We start from the raw sequence: 22,967 nt of genomic DNA, 5'->3' as shown, positions 1-22,967 counted from the left end.
CACAACAGTTGTTTATTTATATTTAATGAAAACTGTAACAGTCACTCTAACATATGAACTCAACTTTGCACATCAAACACAAATATATGAGCTCAAGGTAAAACAATTCTACAGTCCAAACACAGATATATGAACTCCACAAATATCATATCTCCAGACATCATATCTTCAACATAGCATGCCAAACAACCCAGATAGGAAAAAAAAAAAAGGAGGGGCTGCCACATAAAAAACATAAAATAAAATAAAAATTTTCCATTAAGAATTGTGGCACATTAGTCAAATATTAACAAGTCGTTTCATCTTTCTCCCAGAATGATGTTAATAATAAAAATAATTGATTCTTCGAGATTATGTAACTAACTCTATTATACAAAAACTACATATTTATTAAGCTTATGGTTCTTAGGCTACATTTGGCATTACGTTAGTTCAGTCAGAAAGCCACTTAAAAACATTTTAATTTGTATTTGGTAAAATTCTACTAGCTTTCAGATTCTCCTAAAATCAGGTAAAATTTTTAATTAATATCTAGTTTTCAATTTTATACTTTAGAAAAATATATGTTTTAAATGTTTATATATTTCTCATTTAATCAAATCTATTTTCTATTTTTCATGAGTTAAATGCATTTTTTTAAAAAAAATATATACCATATCGATTTTTTTAAATAAAGCTATTTTCTTAATATTTAAAAATTAATCTGTACCAAACAAAATTTTTCATATTAAATAATTATTTAAATTTTTTTACAAAAAATTTTTAAAAATGATTATAAGTCTAGTTTAGTTATTATATCTAAATTAGATATTTTTGTATTTATTTACAAAATATTTCAACCTACTTTTTCAAATTTAAATTGAAATTTACCAAATAATATTTTACTTCTTTTCACAATCGATTTTAAAAATTACAGCAATCCCAAACGCGGCCGTAATCTATTACATCTTTTTAGTATCCTATTTTCTAAAGAGAAAAGTGCCCATATCATGTCTAAATTGCATAGGTGAAAAGATTTTATTTTACTTCTTTAAAAAAATAATATATTACAAGTTTAGATCTTGATTTTCGAAAATATGTTTGACAAGCCCTTAATTTTTCTTATTTTATGTCAGATAGATTTTAGGTCTTGAAATATATATTGTTAATAGGTGTCTAGATATTAAATTTTTATGTTTGATAAATTCCTAAATTTGTTTTTACGTGATAACGATCTACCTTTTGGTTTTTAGTTTTGAAAATTAAGCGAACACTCGTTCCTCCTCTAAAATTCTTATTTAAGTAGATTTTGTTTTTACCAACATGTTTTATAAACCAAGTCAAGTTTTGAAACTAAAAAAAAAAAAAAATGTTTTTAAAAACTTTTTTTCATTTTTAGAATTTCGATAAAAAAAATTTCTCTTTTATTTGATAAAAATGGAATACATTGTAAGAAATTGAGAGAAAAGAGACTTAATTTTCAAAAAATCAAATAATTACCAAATGAGACCTAAATATGTTAAAAGCTTATTAGACACAAAATTGAAAGCTTAGGTATCTAATAGACACTCTTAAGATTAAGAGACACATTAGAACTTTATTTATATATATATATTATAACGATAAGTTTGATCTTAATATCTATGTAGTTCTATTAGATCAAATTGATTTTGATTTTCTTTCGCACATAATTGTTCTAGACTCTTTGTTATTCTAAAATAATTATGAGTTAGATCCTAATAATTTTGTATCATAAATGACCTATTATTCTATCATCAAAAGCATATATACCAATACATATATAATCCATTATTTGACATTAATGGCATACACATACCGTTATCTGCCAATATTTTTGATTTATTTATTTTTATGTATTGAGCAATAATAGTGCATTGTTTTTTGTGTAATGTGTTGAAAAAGGTTCCTGGTCGTGAGGTCCAAAGTGGCTTGTGTTGTTAGCTTTGGTGCTCAATGATTTCATCGGTTGGTCCTTCAACCGACAGCCTAACTTTGTTGTTTGAGACCACCTTCTAATTTTATTAGTTTTTATTAACACACCCCTAAACTATTATATATATATATATATATATATATTATTCGTGGTAACGCTAAAAAAATTTTAAATCTTAAACGAGGGAAAATTTATATGGATGACCTAAAAATTGAGTCCAACATATGTGCAAACAAAAAAGGTTGACAACTTGGCGAGGATGGTCATCACAAACTAGTCAAGACGATGAAATTCAAGAAAGGGTTGCTGAAATTAATAAGAAGAAAAAAAGATTTTGGGACAACTAAGTGAAGAAGATGAAGAAGGTGAGATTTAGAGATTTTTTTTAAATCTTATTGTAATAATTAATAATGATGATGATGATATTAATAATAAACTGAATAATATATAAATATATATACATGCGCACATGTTTCAAAATTTTATAAATTAATTCACATTTATATGTTTCATTTTAAATACAACAAACAATTTTTACTTGTCTCTATATGAAAAATTGAAAACATAAAAAATATGGAAAAAAATCAAATTAATTTGATAACAATATGTATAAAATAATGAAAAAATATTTAGATATAATTGAATTTGTAACAAACATTTAAACAAATAGAAAGTTAGATAGATAAAATCAAATATGATAATAAAAGATAAATTTAAATAGAAATTGGAGAGAAAAACCAGGAAGTTTTTGTTTATTACCATTAATTCGATTAGTAGTTAGATAATATCTAATTTGATAATAAAATATAAATTCAAATATGACTCGGGCGAGAAAGATTAAGAATGAAATTCTTTTATTTACAATTGTACTGTATTTATAATTCCATTTTCATTTCATTTAAGCTTCAACAATTACACTGTATTTATAACTCCATCAACTATAAAACCTACAAAAGAACCTAACTCATTGTAGAGATATAGCAAAAACAACAACACTGCAAAAGTGAATACTTATTTGTTTGTCGAAAAGATAAATTAAAAGTATAATAACATATTAATATGATAATGAATAAAGGATGATTAAAAAAATATAAGAAATGATCAAATTTAAATTAAATATACAATTTGTTAGAAGATCATATGTATAGAATATTAAGTAAAATCCAAATCAAGATAAAAAAAAATAATCTCGAATTTAAAATAATAAAAAACCGATAAAATAATGTGAAATCTAAAAATATATGATAAATTAAAATCAAAATAGTGATAAATAAATTAAAGATTGATTAATTATGAATATTTTCGAAAAGTGATTAAATAAAATCAAAATAGATATGAAACCGTCAATTCAAATTTAAAACTGGAAGAAAAATTCGACACCTTTATCACTTGAATCTACTGTATTTCTATTGAAAATTGATACACAATTTCATAGACGATTTCATTTACCCTGTATTTCTATTAAGAATTTATACACAATATAGTAATTATACAATACTCTAGAAAATGGTTAATGGAGCATAGTAGAAAAAATTTGGGGACTAAAAAAATATATGTCATGTGTGCGGCATGCTTTTGCCAAAAAAAATTTATTATTTCCATTTTTGGACAAAAATCAAAATCCACTCTCGATTTTGTTATTTCCTCTGATTTCTCAATTTTATATACTATTTTACGTCTGCCTCGTTAAATTGGGTCCTTTTTAAATAATATTTTTTTACATAAGCTAATAATTCAATGTGTGTCCGGTATAATTTCTTAAGGAGAATTTTTAAACGTAAAAAAATAAAGGAAATTATTTACAGAAAATAACCAAATTTAATTTCACCGACATCTCAACGCCTTCCTCCACAACCCCGCTGCCATCGGCATCCTCGCGTCTCCGCCGCCTTCCTCTCTCCCCATCGTCAAAGTTCTTGAGATGGGGCTCCGGTCGCCATCTAGTTGTTGCAGCGAAGAAATCGCCAATCGACGGTCTTCCGCCGGTGCTTAACAAAATCGTCTTCCAGAAACTCGACTCTGCTCCGGCCCGCCGACGGGTCCGATCGGCTTTCATGGAGCTTCAGCAACAGTTCGATAACTGCTTATTAAAGGTTTGCTTTCTACATTTTTCAACAACTTGAGTTTCTAGGATTCCCTGGTTTGATCATTTGACACTAAAACTTTTCTTTCTGAATTCGTGTATGGGATGGTTGGTTTCATCTGTTAGATGGCTCCTCCTGGGATCAAGACTGAGGTAAGAAATGTTGTCTAAAGTTCATATTTCAAGTAGATTTTACCTTTATTTAGTGAACGGACCCAACATTTGAGTTATTAGTTTCGAAATTAAGATCAAAGAAGCTATAGTATTTTGACACCCCCAAATGTCATTAGTGGCTTCAAGTTTCTGCAATATCTTCGTCACCGTCAAAGTTCCGTCCAAGGCAAAATGCCTTGATTTATCATCTCTACATGTAGACGCCGAATCCCCGTCTCCTCATCCAGTTCACGAGTAAGTGAGTATTCTTCCTCTCTCCATTATCTTATCATTCAGTTATAATCTGGATATATTGTTGTGGCACGAATTCAAATTGGATACATAACACTTTCTTTGCGATTCTGGATTGATTTTAGTCCCGTTTTCTTGCCCCAGCTCGAATTTTCAATCGATGATCTTAATGTGGCTTCCGGAGAAGACGGCCCCATAGCTTAAGCGGAGTCAAGATTTTTATTTCTTCAACTTTTGCTAATCCTGGTGAACTGCAGTAGTTTGAGTGTTTCATTGAGAGGATTGATGATGGCATTGCATTCTATTGTTATCAACGATTGAAACTGATATAAGTCTATAATTAATAGAGGTTGGTAGAAGTCTATCCGTGTCTATCATTAATAGAAACTGATAGAAGTCTATCAGTGTTAGAAACTAATAGAAGTCTATCATTAATACTATAGTGATAGAAACTGATACAAAAATATCATTGATAGAAGCTGATAAAAGTCTATCATAATAGAAGCTGATACAAATCTATTGATATATATCAGTGATAGAAACTTATAAAAATCTATCATTGATACTATCAGTGAAAAAAATTGTGATAGAAATTGATACGGGTTTATCATTAATAGAGGCTAACAGAAGTTCATTAGTATCTATCAGTAATAGAAGAAGTCCATCATTGATACTATCAATGATAGAAACTTATACAAGCTTTGTACCAATGTTTTTTTTTTGTTTTTTCTATTAATAATTTGACATTTTTTCTATCTATAAAAATTTTTCATTTCTTAACTCATTTCAAATTATGAGAAGTGGATTTTAGAAAAATCTTAATAAATAAGTAATGAACAAAATTGGATTAATTTAGGAACTTTAATAAATATTTGAGAGATGGATTATTAAAAAAAAAAAGACTTTAAATTGATTAATAAAAAATCCTCCTAATATGTAATAAGAAATAAAAACATATTTATAATTCTTACAATCAATTTTGAATATAGTACAACCAAATAGATTTGTCATTTAAAAAAATTGAAAAAAATATAAGATTTTAAATGGTGGAGGGATTTGAAACACGAGACCTTCTTCTTTAATACCATCTTAAATAACTAATTGATCCTAAACCTTAAACTAATGAATGAAGGTAAATTTAATATTATACCATCTAACATTTTTAAGATTTTTTTCAAATACTTCCTACGATAATACCAAGTTAAATGACTTATAGGCCTATTTGGATTGAATAAAGAAAAAAAATATTTTTCAAAATATTTATTTTTATTTAAACTCTTTTGATAAAATCTTTTTAAATGTACTACAAAAGCTATTTTGAAAGGTTGTCAAATATTTCAATTTTTTTCTTAATGGCTTATTTTCAAAATTAAATATTTGGGAAGTTAATTCAAATGTACACTAAACTAATAGGTGAAGGTAAATTTATATCATCTAACATTAATAAAAAAAAATATTGTTTTCTCGAAAGAGTGTAAATGAAATTAGAACGCATTCCAAACGGACTTGATCCCACACTTAAATAAGTTTAGGGACAAAGCAAAATAAATACAAAAAGTTGGGAAAAAAAAAAAAAAAAAGTTGTCAACCTTTTGTGCTTTTATAATTTGTCTGCAGATATGCCATTTACATTATCTCTATGTTGTATTTAACCTTTTTGCATATTGTGTCAACTTTTTCTATCTTCAAATTTTCATCATCCATTTCTTTTTCTCTCTCTCTTTTGCCTCTCTTTGTGTTTGCATTTTCTACTTTACCTTTCTCTCTCTCTCTCTCTCTCTCTCTCTCCCCCAAATTTTACAAATAAAAAACATCTTCTTCTTTCTTCTTCTTGGTTTCAATTTCTATAGCTTCACCAAAGCTCCCATGGCAATTTTACCCACCACCTCTTCAAGATTGGACCTCTCCATCTCTGTGCCAGGCTTCAATTCATTCTCATCACCACTCCCTCCATCTGGTACACACTCATCCTCTCAATCGAGTTCACGATCGGTTTTCGTTTTTCTCTCGATCGGTTAAGAATATGAGCAAAAGATTAAATATGCAAACCCTATCGAGCTTTTAGGTTTGATTTTGATAGAAAGCAAGAGGATCTGTGTTCGAACCTTGTGTCTAGGGCAAAAGTGATGATAAAGAAATAATTGATTAGATATTGTAATTTGTTCGTTGTTTATTGAGTTTTTGAGTTTAGTGGTGATTTAACGTCTCGGTATCGCGATGGGTTTTCGATGTAGTCACGAGAGATTTGGACATGAACAAAGCTCCAGATGAAGAGGAATGGATGATGGGAAGTATGGAGGAAGATGAAGAAAATAACAATGGAAGCATTAACCCAAGGAAGAAGTTGCGTTTAACAAAGGAACAATCTCATCTTCTTGAACAAAGCTTTAGACAAAACCATACCTTAAACCCAGTACATTTCTCAAAATTCCCTATTCTTTTTTGTTTTTTTTTTTCATAATTTTTTCATTTTATTTTATTTTTAAATTTTATTATATATATGTATAATTATTTTTTATTTAATTTGTAGAAACAGAAGGAGACATTGGCAGAAGTTTTGAAATTGAAGCCAAGGCAGGTTGAAGTTTGGTTTCAGAATCGAAGGGCCAGGTGGGTTATTAATTTTCAAGTTAATTATGTTGAATTTTTTTCTTCCCCTATTATTCTTTTTTATGGATTTTTATTTTGAGGGCTTAATTATGTTCACATGCATAATTTGTTTTGGAATAATTTTTCTTATATTATTATTCTTAATAATTAGATTCGATTAGATAACTATTTGATTTTTCTTTTAAAAATTATGTTCATTTTCTTACCACCTTTTCATTATAGTTTTCATCTTTTTTAACTAAACACTCGAAATCAGAGTCCAAATTCTAAAATAAAAAAGAAATTTTTGAAAACACTATTTTTTTTAAAAGTTTGGTTTGATTTTTCAAAAGATTCTTAATAAGTATACAACACAGCAAAGAAATCAAATATTAACGCTTTGTACTTTCATATGATTTACTTCTAATTTATGAAAGTTATGATATTCTATCCTTGTTCCTAACTGTTCAAACATCCTATTACCTTTTCTTGAATTTTCACAAAAAGTTAGTTAAATTTTTATAAGCTAAAACATATCAAGCCATATATGTCTTTTAATTCATTTAGTTGATTTATAGATATTTATAGTGGATAAGTATTTAGGCTCCGTTTGAGATTATTGTAGCTTTTAAAATAATTGCTAGTATGCTTTTAGAAGAATCCGTCCTAAAAAAAAATTGTGTTTGACAAATGTTAATTTTATATTAGAAAAACTAGTTAAACTAGGCTTATTATTTCAATTATTTTGTATGGATAATTAAATTATAATTTATTTCAAATTGTATATGATTTAAATTTCAACTAATTTCATTTAATCGAAATTATCTAATAAATTTTTTTTAAAAAAATATTTCTTACAAGAAATCAATCCATTAAAATTTGAAAAAATATATATAAATTTTTTTATTATAAATGAATATTATTATATTATATTTATTTCAATTGTTAAGATGTTACCAAATTTTGAGGGAAGCTAAATCTAAAAGCTAGTATTTATCAGCTTTTACACAATAGTTAAAATTAAAAAGTGATTCATAGATTAACAAATAATTCATTTCACCAAACAATCTAGACAATTAAGATTTTTCCATAATCACTTTTAACGATTGCAAACGCAATTTCATACGGGGCCATAGAAACATAACAAATACTTAATAAGTTAAGTATTTTATTTTTACTTGAGAGTACATACTTAAATTAGGTGAACAATGATGATATTTTTTTTTTTTTGTTAATGCCATGAAATTAAAAAAAAAAAAATTAGAAAATTTAACATTTACAAGTTGAAAAGTTTACCTATATATAATTAGTGCAAAAGATCATAGAGGAAAATATGATTTGAGACAATAAGGTTATTAAACTTTAAGTATTGATTTAAATGAAACATATGGAAAATCAATAAAGAAAAAAGAAAAAAAAAGTTTCATTAAAGGAATAGGGATATACAAACTAAATAAACAAGGTTAAAACTATAGCATTATTTTGTCCCTTTTCTAGAAAATAAAAAATTATAAAATAATAATAGTGGAATTATGGGCTAAGATATGCAATGCCACCAAGAGACAATAGGTGAACAAAATTATGAACAAAGTAATAATGTGGTTGCCTCCCTATGACTTAAGATATATATCTCAATTAACACATTGTCTAGAGTGCTTCCAATGGCCTCGTGTGCCTCTACACATTTTTCATATGATATTAACATTAAATTAAACTTAGCTCTCTCTTTTCCTTTTTTTTTTTCCCATAATTTTTCTTTTCCAAGCCATGCATCATAATGTAAATATTTATATATTAGGTTAGATAACTATTTTAGTACATATATGGTTTGTTTTTTTTTTTTTTTTTTGGCTTTTATTTGACTTTGTTTTATGTTTTTTAAAATACCTAACATATCTATGTAGATACGAAAACTTACTTTTAAAAAAAATATGGAGTTCTATCTCAAAAGTAATTAACAGAAGGAAGAGTAACTCATATATCTTATAAAGATTTGCAAGATGGTATCTCTTTACGTAAATCATTCTTGGATCAAATTTTTAATTTTAGATTTTTTTTTTCTATACAAAATACCTGTTTGAGCTTATTAGAGAAACTTGAGGTTCCATTTCATTATTTTTTAAAAAAACTAAATGGATTACTTATTTTATTGTCAAATGGTTCCGAGTTGGTACCATGTATTTATTTAATTGTGACGATTTAGAAGAGAGAAACTATTTGAACCATTTAGATAGGTTCAAATTGACATATTTGATGACTTTTGTTTAAACTTTATGATTTCCAAATTTTCAAGTAAATTTAGGGTTTAGAATTTTCGGATTTAGGGTTTAAATCTCCCAAACCAAACAAAATCCTTTCTTGATATATTGTTACTCTTTTTTTTTATGTTATTATTTTAGTTTTACTTTCATTAACTTTGATCTTAAATACTTAACTCATTTTCTCGACACATGTTTTTCCTTTAAAAAAAAAAAATCAAAGATGTTTTGGAAAAAAAAAAATAACCCAAAAGTTAGGATTTTGTCCAAAGTGAAAATTCGCCCAAATTAACCCTAAGGACCAACCTTGTAATTTTGACCTAATTTATTTTCATTCTAATTTTTAGAATTATATTTTGAAATTCAACTAAATTTCAATGTTAGAAAACTTTTATTTTACCTTTTGTTTAATATTCCAAAAGATTTTATCTTTAAGATAAATTATGTTTCATACAATTAAAATAAGAAAAATAAGTCATTAGTTATTGGGTATTATATATATTGTGTGAGGTTGTTTTATGTAATTTTCATATATATATATATATATATATATATATATATTTAATTTTGAATATTACAATGTTTACATGTAGATTTTCAAACTATATGTTATAAATAGTTTGAAGCTGTTTGAACTAATTATTATGTCAGTTATTTTGGGCACAAGAACAAGCAAAAATCAGTTAAATTAAAGTTAATGGGTGAAGCAAAACATTGCATGAAAAAGGAAAATTTATATACCATTTAATTTGCTTTGATAATAATTAGAATCCAAGAAGACAATAATGATGTTCTTGTCTTTCATGTAAAAGGGTTTCAAATTGCATTTATTTCACTTTACATCTCTTTTTCTCTTGTCCTTCTTTTTTGTTAGGCACAATTATTGACTCTTTTTTTTTGTAGTCAGAACATATTGATTTTGATAATATACTCCATATTTTTCAAAGTATATATATTATTGCATTTACTTTTTCTATTGTATTAATTAAGCATTTATTTGGGTATGAGGTAAAAAGAAAATAAATCAATAATAAACCATGATGAACTGCTTGATTAAACCTAATTGCCATAATTATTTTTTTGGTTAAACTTGGTTTATTTGGCTTTTGTATTTTTTTCAACAGTTTTATTATAATTTGTTTAGTTTGGTTAAGCCTCTGAAATACCCTATAGTTTTATTATAATTATAGTTTGATTTATTTGGCTTTTGTTTATATTTGCTAGTGATTAAAAGCCTTTTATGACATTTAATTTAATATCACTCCAAAACATATATTTAATTATTCAAAATCAATCAAGGATTAAAAACATGTTTTAGAAAAAAAACATATGATTTAATATATTTTTTGAAGTACATTTTTTTGGTTGCTTTCAAATATAAAAAATGAGTCAACTTATTTATATATATAGCTAAATGTTACTCTATCACTGATAGATAGTGATAGATATTGATAGACATATATTGATGTCTATTACTGACACTGATGTCTATTAGTGTCTATCACAAATAGTGACATTTTTCTATATTTAAAAATATTTTTAAAACAATTATCCTAAATTTTTTGTACGAAAAAAGTGATTTTAATCATGTATTTATTATTTTGGAGTTTGATTTCTTTTTAGTAAACATTGGTGATGAGGATGAAACCTTCGACTTTTTAAGAAAGAATGTCATGTCAATTACAGTTGAATTGCTCACTTTGGTGTTTTGGAGTTGCATTTTTTAGAAAGCCTAATTCTTTAATTAAAATTAAAACTCTAAAATAATAGGATTATTATTGTATTTACTTTTTTCTTTTGTATTAAAGAGGTATTTATTAGGGGTATGAGTTAAAAAAAAAACCCCACATGTACGGAAATTAACCAATGAGATATTATATACCAAGGATGACTCAAATAATTGATTTTAAAAAATTTTCATAGAAGATTTAATTCAAAATTAAGTACCCCACTTTGATTCTTGTGGTTAAACATAGTTTCATTGGGCTGTTTTAGGTAGCCTCATCACTTTATATTATTATTTTAATAGTTTATTCACTAACCTTTTTCTTAAATAACACATTTTCCTGTTGGAAGGCAATAAACTAATTCAATTGACTTAGAGTCCGCTTGGAGAGACAAAAGTTAAAAGCACTTTTATACTTGAAAACACTTTTTACATACTTAAAAAATAGTGTCTTATTATTTTTCGCTGTTTTTAGATATAGAAAAATAAATCAAAATATTTATAAAATATAGTAAAATTATAGAATTGTCAATGATAGACTCTTTGTAAATATTTTCAATAGTTTTACCATTTGAAATAATTTTCCTATTATTTTAGGGTTTAAGGTATCTTGTGCATGGACATATTCAAAACCCTAATCCCCTACATTAAGATTTTTCTCTCCACCACATATGTATTTGATGAAAAAAATGAAGTTAAGCTCATACTTTCAACATATTAATGATCTCGAAAGATTGATTAGTTGAGTTATTTTCATAGTGGCCAACTTTAATTGTCATTGCATTTCATTAACATAACGAATAAAAACTCCACTTAAAAAAATATTTTTTAAAAATTTAAAGGGTCAGACATACCTATCTTAAAAAGTTTGAGGATTATAAAAGTATGTTTTGAAAACCAAGAAATGAAAAATATCTATTCTTTAACATTCGGAAACTGAAAACCCGTAATTTTTTCAAAATACCTCCAAAATTTTAAGCTCAAATCATAAAGACTAAATGTTTGGAGTGTATTCTTAGGAGCAAGTTAAAGCAAACGGAGATGGAATGTGAGTATCTAAAGAGATGGTTCGGGCTATTGACAGAACAAAACAAGAGACTACAGAAGGAAGTGGAGGAGCTAAGGGCAATGAAGGTGGCGCCGCCGACGGTGATTTCGCCGCACAGCTGCGAGCCGCTGCCGGCGTCGAATCTCACTATGTGTCCACGCTGCGAGCGCGTGACAACCACTGCCCTCGACAAGACCCGCATTGTCGTTTAAGTTGGTCGGTCGCTGCTCCCCTGTTTTTTTTTTTCTCCACTCATTCGGAATCATCACTCCATCTAATTAATCAAAATCTGCCTCTTTTTTTTTTTTTTTTTTTTTTTTTAATTTTAGACATGTCCTCGTTTGGAGTTGTGTTATGTTTATACTCTATATAAACTTTCTATATATTTGAAATTTAATTTCTCTTTTATTTTGGTTCCTCTATTTTTCAAAATACCCTAGGTGCCTCCTTCTTCGTTTATCACTACAAGAAATTCAACTTTTGTCAATAAGAAAACCGTCGACAAAAGTAAAAAAACCGTCGAAAAAACCTTTTCCGATAGACTTTCGACCATCGACTGTATTGTCTGGAAAGCCTCGTTGGGAAAACCTTCTCCGACCCAAAAAAGCCACATCATCGGGAAAAAAAGATTTCGTAATAAAATAAGGATGGAGGATTTTGGCAACGCTAAATGGAACCGTCGGTAAAAGGACTTTCTCCCGATGGTAAAAAAATCATTTTCACCGTCGAGATAACTAAGCTTCTGTCAATGGTTCCTTTTAGCATCAAGAGATGGTTATTTATCCCGTCGCTGAATCTACGATTTAAGCATCGGAAAAGATTATCTTGACCTATTTTTAGCATTACTTTTGCCGACGGTGACCTATTTTAGCGTCATAAAAAAGGTAAAAAAATCATGAAATTACACTTTTCCCCATGCCTGTACCATCAGGATTACGTATTTAGGCGTCGAAAATATATTTTTCTTAATTTATTAAATATTATATCTGTTTTTTCTTTTTTAGAAATGTCATACATGTTTGAATCTTACAAATATGAAATAAATTAAAATAAAAACTGATAAAATTAATTAGATGTATACAACATTAAACAATATCCATAAAACATGTTTGAATCTTACAAATTTATCAAATAAACAACTAATAAAAAGATTCGTCTTAAACATTACATAATATCCATAAATTCTTAACCCCAAAATAACATTACATAATATCCATAAAGTACCTATAAAATACAATTCTACAACCTAATTTAGCTCGCTGGGAGATGCATCTTCAACATCAATCACGAGAGACCTACAAATACAAATTTAAATAATTTTATTGCTTAATATACTATATACCAATCTTAAAATGAATATAGAACTTAAAACTCAACTAAGAACATTAACAAATTGAAACAAACCAACTAATATTTACATAAACTCAAATTCAATATAGAACTTAAAACCTAAGTTAAACTTAAACATAATTATACATTTACCCCTATACCAATTCCCCCCCCCCACACGCACACTTTAACCTTAAACTCAATATAGCATATAACCATCTCAAAACTAATCGCCAACTCAAATTAAACTTAAACATAACTATACAATTACCTCTATAGCAACTTTAAACCCAATATAAGAATATGAATAAATTCAAATGAACTACACACGCTCACTCACTTAAAACTCAGTATAAAACTTAAAACTCAATTTAAGAACATTAACAAACTCAATATACCATACACTAATTATACGTTTATGTTATTACCATAACTGTAGGATAACAACATACACAGTCTTCTAATTAGTTTACTATGAAAGTTGAAGAGCTCATTCCTAATTTGATTTATCTCCTTGTGATCTCATGAGGTGTAAGATTATAACTTTCATATCATCTATCTTAGTTTATCTTCTTTCTTCCCGTTCGTTCGATCTAGCCACTAGCCTTTAAGGATTGTATCTCTTGTTGTTGCTCCTCTATAACTTGCAAGGAGGATGCACTCGACAATAGTTTATTTTTTCTTGATTTTTTAGACTTCAGTGCCCTACCAGGGCCATACTTGTGCCCGACACCTACTTGCATATTTCTTCTTCCGATATTGGTTTAGACCCTTCCTGAGTGGATGCTTCTCTCAACTTGACCATTTGACTCTACATCAATAATTTAAACAAATAATTGTATGACAATTGTATATAAATATAGGTACATTGAGGAATAAAAACTTACGTATGCATCATTAATGGCCTAACTAACAAATAAGTTATCACTTTCATAGTGTGTATACTTAAATAAGTATACTAAGTCCATTGCTTGACCATCGGGTCCTTTCTATAAAACAATTCACATAGAAGATATTACTAATACTTTCTTACAAATCAAATATAGAAACTCTTTTATTTCTACTGTGGATTCTCGTATGTGTATGAAAGTCTTAGAACTAGCTGTATGAGTGAACTTTGAAGCTGACCGATTCTTTACATTAGTCCGCTACTTTCTAATAAAATGAGAAATTAAGGGAAAATGGGTAATTGAAATGAAAGGAAGCTGAAATAAACACAAAAGTTCTTACTTTTCATTCGATTGATTCGAACTTAGTGCATAAAAAGTGTCAATCTTCAATGACATTTATAATTAGATTAGGTGGGTGTGCTCATGCCTTGTTAGAGCTTGTATATCTTTTATAGTGTTTGTATAGTTCCTGTTGGGATTCGTGTCCTAATTCTCCCATAGTCTCGTAATTTGTAATATATACACATTGTTATGAATAAAATAAGAGTTATTTTATTTGGCATTTACTCATATCCAATAAACAAAGCTCCATGGTTATTGTATGTAAACTTAAGCATGTATATGAGATATGCAAGTGGATCATGCCTTAAATGATAACCTAAATAGGTATGTAGTATAAGGATTAAGGACGGATTCCTGTTCCTTGTGACATTATGGATATGACCCGCTTTGTAGAGGTTTACAGGTGTTGTGAACTACTATAGATTGTAGATCCTGACCATTCATGTGGAGACATGCGAGCGGGGGTGTCCTATACAAAGAGTTTGTATATGAGTCTTAAAAGTGTTTTTGAAACGTCTTTTGAGTTGTGGAGAGACCGTAAAGGTAGTTTACGCCACTTCAGGATTTGGAGGTGTTCGGTACATGTGCTAGTGACTAATCCGAAGAAGTTGAAACTGTGTTCGAAAGTTTGCCTCTTTGTGGGAAACGAGGGGTGGATACTTCTATGATCTGAGTGAGAATAAAGTGTTTGTTTCTACAAATGTTATCTTCTTGGAAGAAAACCACATTCAGGATCATAAACCACTAAGTAAGCTTGTTTTACGTGAGATTTCCAGTGAGACTGAGACTACCGAAGGTTCAACAAGAGTTGTTGAACAGATCGACAAATCAACAAGGGTTATTGAGGTTGGTGCATCTAGTCAACCAGCTCAAGAGCTGAGACTGCCTCAACATAGTAGGAGGGTTATGAACCCATCGGATCGCTACATGGGTTTGACTGAAGCCCATAACGTCATTTCTAATGATGGGGTTGATGATCCATTGTCTTTTAAGAAAGCAATGGAGGGTGTTGACAAGGATGAGTGGATTAAAGCCATGGACTAGGAGATGGAATCTATGTACTTTAATAACGTCTGAAAGCTGGTGGATCCGCTTGATGAGGTAAGACCTATAGGGTGTAAGTGGATTTATAAGCGAAAGAGAGGTGTAGATGAAAAGGTGCAAACCTTTAAGGCTAGACTCATGGCAAAGGGTTATACCTAGGTCGAGGAAGTTGACTATGATGAAACTTTCTTACCTGTTGTCATGCTCAGATATATCAGGATACTCTTGTCCATAGCCATATTTTATGATTATGAGATATGGCAAATGGACGTCAAAACTGCGTTCCTTAATGGTAATCTTAAAGAGAACATCTAGAGGGCTCAACTAGAGGGGTTCGTAGTTCCAAATCAAGAGCAAAAAGTTTGCAAGCTTAATAGGTCCATTTTTGGGTTGAAACAAGCGTCTCGATTGTGGAACATAGGATTTGAAACTACAATCAAGTTGTTTGGTTTTGATAAGAACGTTGATGAGCCTTGTGTTTACAAGAAGATCATCAACAGCTTAGTAGCTTTCCTACTACTGTATGGGGGATGATATTCTACTCATTGGGAATGATGTAGGGTATCTGAATGATATTAAAAAGTGGCTAGCAGACTAATTCCAAATGAAAGATTTGGGTGAGGCACAGTATGTTCTAAGGATCCCGATCATTCTGGATCATAAGAACAAAAGGTTAGCCTTGTCTCAGGCATCGTACATCGATCAAATATTGATCAAGTATAGGATGCAGAATTCCAAGAGGGGTTTATTACCCTCAGGCATGGAATCGTTTTGTCTAAGTATCTTCGAAGAACGAGGGAATACATTCACGTGTATGGAGATAAGGATTTGATCCTTACATGATACACAGACTCTGACTTTCAGACCGATAGAGATTCTCGCAAATCGACATCGAGGTCAGTGTTCACTCTGAATGAAGAGGTTGTAGTGTGGCGAAGCATCAAGCAAGGATGTATCACGGACTCCACTATGGAAGCCGAATATGTAACCGCTTGTGAAGCAGCTAAGGAGGCTGCTTGGCTGAGGAAATTCCTTACAGATTTGGAAGTTGTTCCAAATATGGATTTTCCGATCACTCTCTATTATGATAACAGTTGGACTGTGGTAAATTCAAAGGAACCTCGGAGTCATCGTCGAGACAAGCATATCGAACGAAAATACCACTTGATTAGGGAGATTGTGTATCGTGGTGATGTGATAGTCACGAAGATCGTGTCAGAGCACAACAATGCTGATCCCTTTACAAATACTCTCACGACTAAAATGTTCGAGGGTCACTTAGAGAGTCTGGGTTTGCGGGACATGCAGCATCTTGTTTAGGCAAGTGGGAGATGATATTGGGGTATGCCCTAGTTTATTGTATATTGTACATGTATTTATCTTGTATTGTATATTAGTCTTCCGAGGCATTAGGACAAGTGGGAGATTGTTGGGATTGGTGTCCTAATTCTCTCGAAGTCTCATAGTTTTTAATATATACACATTGTTATGAATAAAATAAGAGTTATTTTACCTGGCATTTACTCATTTCCAATAAACAAAGCTCTATGGTTATTGTATGTAAACTTAAGCATGATATGAGATATACAAGTGGATTATGCCTTAAGTGATACCCTAAATAGGTCTGTAGTATAAGGATTAAGGAGGGATTCCTGATCCTTACGACATTACGGATACGACCCGCTTTGTAGAGGTTTGCAAGTGTTGTGAACTACTATAGATGGTAGATCCTAAACATTAATGTGGAGACATGCGAGCGGCGGTGCCCTATACAAAGAGTTTGTATAAGATCAGACCATGAGATGATTAGTTTCTGTATATAACATCGTTGATACTGGCGACTTACATCTCACCTAAACAACCATAGGTAACATGACCTCAATCCTGAGTGTTTTGGGAACTCCTACCTTTGAGGGCGGTCCTTTGATTAGTATGGATGAGATTGGCCAAATTTCCAACTCAACATGCCTACCTTTTTGGGGACTTGTCTGATTTGGGAGTTGGGAACTCAGTTACACAAGATGGAATTCACTCTTTCCCCGAAGCAGGGGTAAGTAGATAGATTGCTCCTTTAAGAGCTGTTTCCAAGGCTTGAATATAGTAGCCACAGCTTCTCTTTGGAAGAGAGAACTTAGTCATAATAGGACTATGACTTATGTTCAATAGAGGGATCAATGGCACTTAAGGAGTTAGATGTAACTACAAGGGTATAATGGTTATTGGCCCAACTGTACTTACGAGCGATCTGTGAAGGGTTATCGCATTGTTGATTTGTTGATATGGACACATAATATATCTGTAGTAAGGAAAGTTTAGTTGTCGATCCTTAGTGGAGTGTCTGCAGTTAATGGATGGTGGATCCCGTGACGAAAGAGTTTAGTTAGTTATTCACGTATCGTTGGAGCTTCGAGCTACAGGTCCATAAGATCCCCTTGGTAGCTCAATGGATTCAAGTTGAGGATCAATTCTTGGTGTTGATTTAAAATGTTCAAATTGACAAGAGATAATTCAATTATATATGATATGATCGGTGTGGTGTATGAGAAACATCAAGTGGAGGATTAATGCAAATAAGATTTACATTAAGGACCATAGAATAGAAAAAGAGCTATGGTTTATATGTTTCATGAGATGAAATATTATAACTATAGGTTATAAATATAGTATGGTAAGTTGGTTATTACATATATTTATAATATTATATTAATTATTGGATAGTTATCTCTTTTTCTCTAATAACCAATTGAGTGGGAGGTTATTGGTGGTTTCATGATAACCGAGAGATAAAAGGAAAAATGTTTTCCTAAATTTAGAAGTTGATGATTGAGATTTCTATTCTCGAAAGTTGCTCACAGTGACTGTCAAGTAAATGAGATTTACTAAACGACAGCTGAAGAGAGTCTAGACGATCATGAAGTAGTTCTATATGATAGTCATTCAGCTGGCCGATTAGCTAAACGATCGCATAGCTTTTGCTAAATGATCGCGAAGCTTTTTTTAAACGATTGAGCATCATCTATACGATAGACTTGTCATCTCCCACTTGCTCAATCGTTTACACGATTGTTCCTCTGGTCTCTTCCTCTAACTAAGTCCACACAGAGCCTACACTTCTGGATTCTCACACCGAGAATACCAAGGTAGCCATTGTGGGTGTGTCATACTCAACTAGACATAGTTGAGGTTTGTTTGAGGTCGTTTGCTGTGTTCATGATCTTGGAGATCACTTAGTTTGTGGTCGTTATGATCGTGCAGTGTAGTGGTCATAGTGTTCAAGCATTCGGGTTTGTAGTCTTGTTGATTGTTTGAGTGTTCGTGATCAAGGGTGTTGAAGATGAGTCTTCAAATGTATGTGAATTATTTCCCTTGATCTTATAGAAAAGCATGCTATAATTTCGTTTTGTGCATCGCCTGTATGTTTTCGTTTCTTGATTTTAATTGTTAATGTTCATATACGAATGAAATTTGGAATGATCATTCTACTGCTCATGGAAATCCTCATGTCCGATTTCCTTTAGTTCCGACCTATACTCTTCAAACAAATTTTTCATTTGTTCATTGATGAAATCATTGACTAGTTGGCTGGGCAAGTCAAACGGAAAATGGTTCTGAATCTTTTTTTTTTTAAAAAAAAGGATAATTAGTATCCATACACACATATATATAATTTGTAAAATATCAAATAACCATCTAACCATTAATTGACTTTTAACAAGCTCTCTAGATTCTATTGGTATCTCTTTCCATGTTCCATATCAAACAAAAAATAATTCCAGAACATTGATACCAATGACATTGCTAAATTTTGTTGCATTATCACAAATTGGTTTCTCCCATATATGGTCGATCTCTATAGGAATTCTCCCAAATGCTTGGACATGTTTATCCAAATCAATATTTCGAAAGTATCCATGTGTCATCTTACTAGTCGTAGAATTAGCCTCTAAAGAAATTATACGTTGGTTTAAATACAAATGATTCAAATTATATGTTAGTTTAAACATTGGTTTAAATACAAATTCTACATTTTTTTATAAAAAGAAAATGTGTATCTAAAATAACCTGAATTCTCTCCCATAAACGATGATGCACCGATATGCTCGAACTCTAGATACTCCATTAATGCCTCCTCATAGGTGTGACCTACCATTGTTCTTGTACAAACAAAAAAATATATTATACAACAATACATAAGTTGTGAAATGAAAAATGGTATCATCAAGATGTTCATCGAGACTCAAACTCCTATCAAAAGATGATTGTACATCCTCTTCCTTGTCATTTATGAAGTCATCATCAACTCGCTGAATTATCTGTTTTTCTACGACTATAGAATCAACAGCAACTTTACATAAATTGATATCGTTCATTGATTCGTCGATTATAAAGGAATGCTATCATAACTTCTAATAACTCAAGTTGGACATTCTCATGTTCTACTTCTGACATGTCCCTCACACGCTTATTTTGGACTACTTGCACCGCTTTTCAATTATTACCATATTTGAGATTGTTGAGGTAAAACACTTGTTTAGCTTGACTGGCAAATACAAAAGGCTCGTTAACAAACTAATGACGAGCTGTATTAATTGATATATACCCCAAATCCATGTGTACTCTATTGGTTTTTTTAGGATTCGTGTCAAACCATGTACACTTAAATATAATTACACGTCTTCTCTTGGCATACTGGAAGTCCAACACTTCATTGATAACACCATAGAAATTATAGAGGTCACCTCCATTTTTACTTTCTGAATGTACCATGATCCTACTATTTTATGCATTCTAACAATTATCACGCTCAATACTATGATAGCGTACTCCATTAACAATACATCCATTGTATGAGTGCATCTCTGAAGCCAGCCTCATCGCTAGTGAATATATATCATCAGAAACATCTCCATTTTCACGTAGTGAAAGAACCTGTTGATTCAATATAACACACTAGACCTTAAAAACTAATGTCACTCACATTATAATATAATTGTTACTTGTCTTTTAATATCATACTTACATGAGATTTGAACCAATCAAGAAAGCCTTGTTGGTGCTTTTCGTATAAATCATCCTGACTTTGAGCTTCATCTAGAATTAGTCTCAAATATTGCCTATAACAAAAAGACATGTCTCAAATTTCTATTTCACACTTTGTATCAAAATCATCAATTACAATAGAATGTTCAAAACATATTTTCGATAAGATTTTATTACCATGGAATTGTTCAAGATGTACCAATATGCACTGCATTTCTCTTCTCTCGATAGTGTGTCCTTACTCTTGATGCTTCTCATGGTCGTGCATTTTGTCTAAACATTGAAAATTCACCACATATCTCATTCTCTAGAAGTCATCATCATTTCTTTCATCTCTATTGCACCTTGTCTCAATTTCAGTTATATACAAAGAACAAAATACCAATGATTCATTCATTATATACACTTATGTTATCTTATATACTGTTTCAATGTCCTTAAACTTCTTTCGATAAGGTACATCCAACTATAGCTAATTGGACCCGCAACTTTTGTTTCATAGGGAAAATGAACTGCTAGATGCACCATTACATCAAAAAACACCAGTTGAAATATTTTTTCCAACTTATGAAGTATGATTTAAGTATGTGTTGGGCTTGATAGGCTTAATGGGCTGTGTGAAACACTGTCTTTTTTAAGCAAAATTAATTGGGCTTAGTTGAAAGCCTGACCCGAAGAGAAAAACCGAATACCAGTGATGGAAGCACTTGAACAAAAACAATGTGCTAAAAGTACAATCCATGTGAAGAACGATCTTCACCCTACACTTTGATAGTCGAGATTAACTTCAAGCACTCAGAAAAAATACAGACACTTGAATGACTAACCCTTTCTTTTCTTTGTTACAGAAGGAAACCGAGACAGAAGAGAGGAAAAACTAGAGGGAGATGCTGCTGGTCTTCGTCTAGACGATGAAGGTGAGAATCGTCTAGAGGATTGAGTAAAGCTATGATTCGTCTAGATGACGAGGTAAGATACGTCTAGACAATTAAGGTTCTGTCAAGGATCATTTAGACGATGGGGTTGCTGCCAAGTGAAAGTTTAAACGATAAGAGTGCCGAGATACACGATAAAGTTAAAGAAAATAAGGGAAGAAGAAGAGCACCAAGAGTTTTACGTAGTTCGACCAAAAGTAGCCTACGTCCAAGGAGATGCTGACGATTTTTGATAGGGGAGTTACAACAAGAACTTACAAGATAAGTAGTTAGCTGATAACTGGCAGAAATGCCAGTTATTATAAGCCTTTTATTTAGAATTATGGGGGCTAATAAGTAGAAAATGCAGTGATAATACTTGAAATTTGCGAAAAATTGAGTTTTGCGTCGATTAGCACCTAAATCCTCACTGACCCCAATATTATACGTTACTCTGTGCCAAAGTGTCTATTTTTGTAGCTATCGCAGGAATCAAACGCATGCCTTGGAAATAAGTAATCGCAGACAAACACATGCACTGAAGCCAGGCGACCGCAAAGACAAACGCATGCGCTAAAAACTGAGTTATCGCATAGATGAATACATGCGGTGATCGAATGCGTCCATCGCATGAAAATTGCGGTGATCAAGCGAATGTGGTGATCAATTGGAGATTGCGGCCACGAAGTGATAACCATAATAGAAGAACGATCGCAAAATGGGTAGAATGTGTTGATACTTCAGCTGAATCAAGCTCGGACGCATACATTGGGAGTATCAACAAGATAAGACGATGTGACATTGCCCATACCGAGATAAAGGCAACAGTGAGACATAACGCAATCATGATAGCTGTCGGCGTTTAAACCCTATAAATAGCCCCTTCGACCTTCATTTCAAAGTATCTGAACTTCTACCTCAAGGTAGAGGTTTACGATCACAGATGAGAGCTTGAGCAAGATTTTCAGTGAGAATTCTTCACCTCCACAAACCAGATCGAGTGACGACCGGAGCTTTCACTAGAGATAGAGCTCGAGAGAGATATCTCCACCGTTCATCCATGGCACCACCGGCAGCCTTGACGCAGAGTCCTTCATTTCTCTTCTACCCTCTGCATTGTATTACATTTTAGCTTAAGATATTAAGACATTTTGTAATCAATGCATCTCTTGATTCCTTCAATGCCATCTTCTTCATCATCTTTATCTTTATCCTCATTTACCTTCATCGTTTATTTATCAAAGGCGATCACATACTTAATCGTGTAACCTAGAGATAGGACGCATGTAGCAACCCATTGAGAGGTGTGCATTGTGCGAGTATAGTGAGTTAATCCTCTTTGCTTCGTGAAAGGCTATAGCAATGC

At 30.9% G+C, this 22,967-nt stretch overlaps 1 protein-coding gene across 1 annotated transcript; it reads left to right on the top strand.

Annotated features, from left to right (window-relative positions):
* The first annotated feature begins 6,110 nt into the window (after positions 1–6,110).
* On the top strand, positions 6,111–12,450 carry LOC120081948 (homeobox-leucine zipper protein HOX3-like). The gene is made up of 4 exons (XM_039037137.2): positions 6,111–6,378; positions 6,656–6,834; positions 6,952–7,031; positions 12,014–12,450. The coding sequence occupies exons 1-4, from the start codon at positions 6,288–6,290 to the stop codon at positions 12,252–12,254; spliced, it is 591 nt and encodes a 196-aa protein (XP_038893065.1). The 5' UTR covers positions 6,111–6,287; the 3' UTR covers positions 12,255–12,450.
* Positions 12,451–22,967: the final 10,517 nt, after the last annotated feature.

The sequence above is a fragment of the Benincasa hispida genome, chromosome 7 (genome assembly GCF_027475165.1).
Source record: "Benincasa hispida cultivar pf3 chromosome 7, pf3_genome.v1.1, whole genome shotgun sequence".
Lineage (NCBI taxonomy): Eukaryota > Viridiplantae > Streptophyta > Magnoliopsida > Cucurbitales > Cucurbitaceae > Benincasa > Benincasa hispida.
This window is presented reverse-complemented; position numbering and strand designations above follow the sequence as displayed.

Excerpts from the sequence above, each read along its gene's own strand:
- LOC120081948 (XM_039037137.2), top strand. The coding sequence starts at position 6,288 with ATGGCAATTTTACCCACCACCTCTTCAAGATTGGACCTCTCCATCTCT. Across the intron at positions 6,379-6,655 it reads ATCACCACTCCCTCCATCTG|TCACGAGAGATTTGGACATG; the intron begins GTACACACTCAT and ends TTTTCGATGTAG. Across the intron at positions 7,032-12,013 it reads TTTCAGAATCGAAGGGCCAG|GAGCAAGTTAAAGCAAACGG; the intron begins GTGGGTTATTAA and ends GTGTATTCTTAG.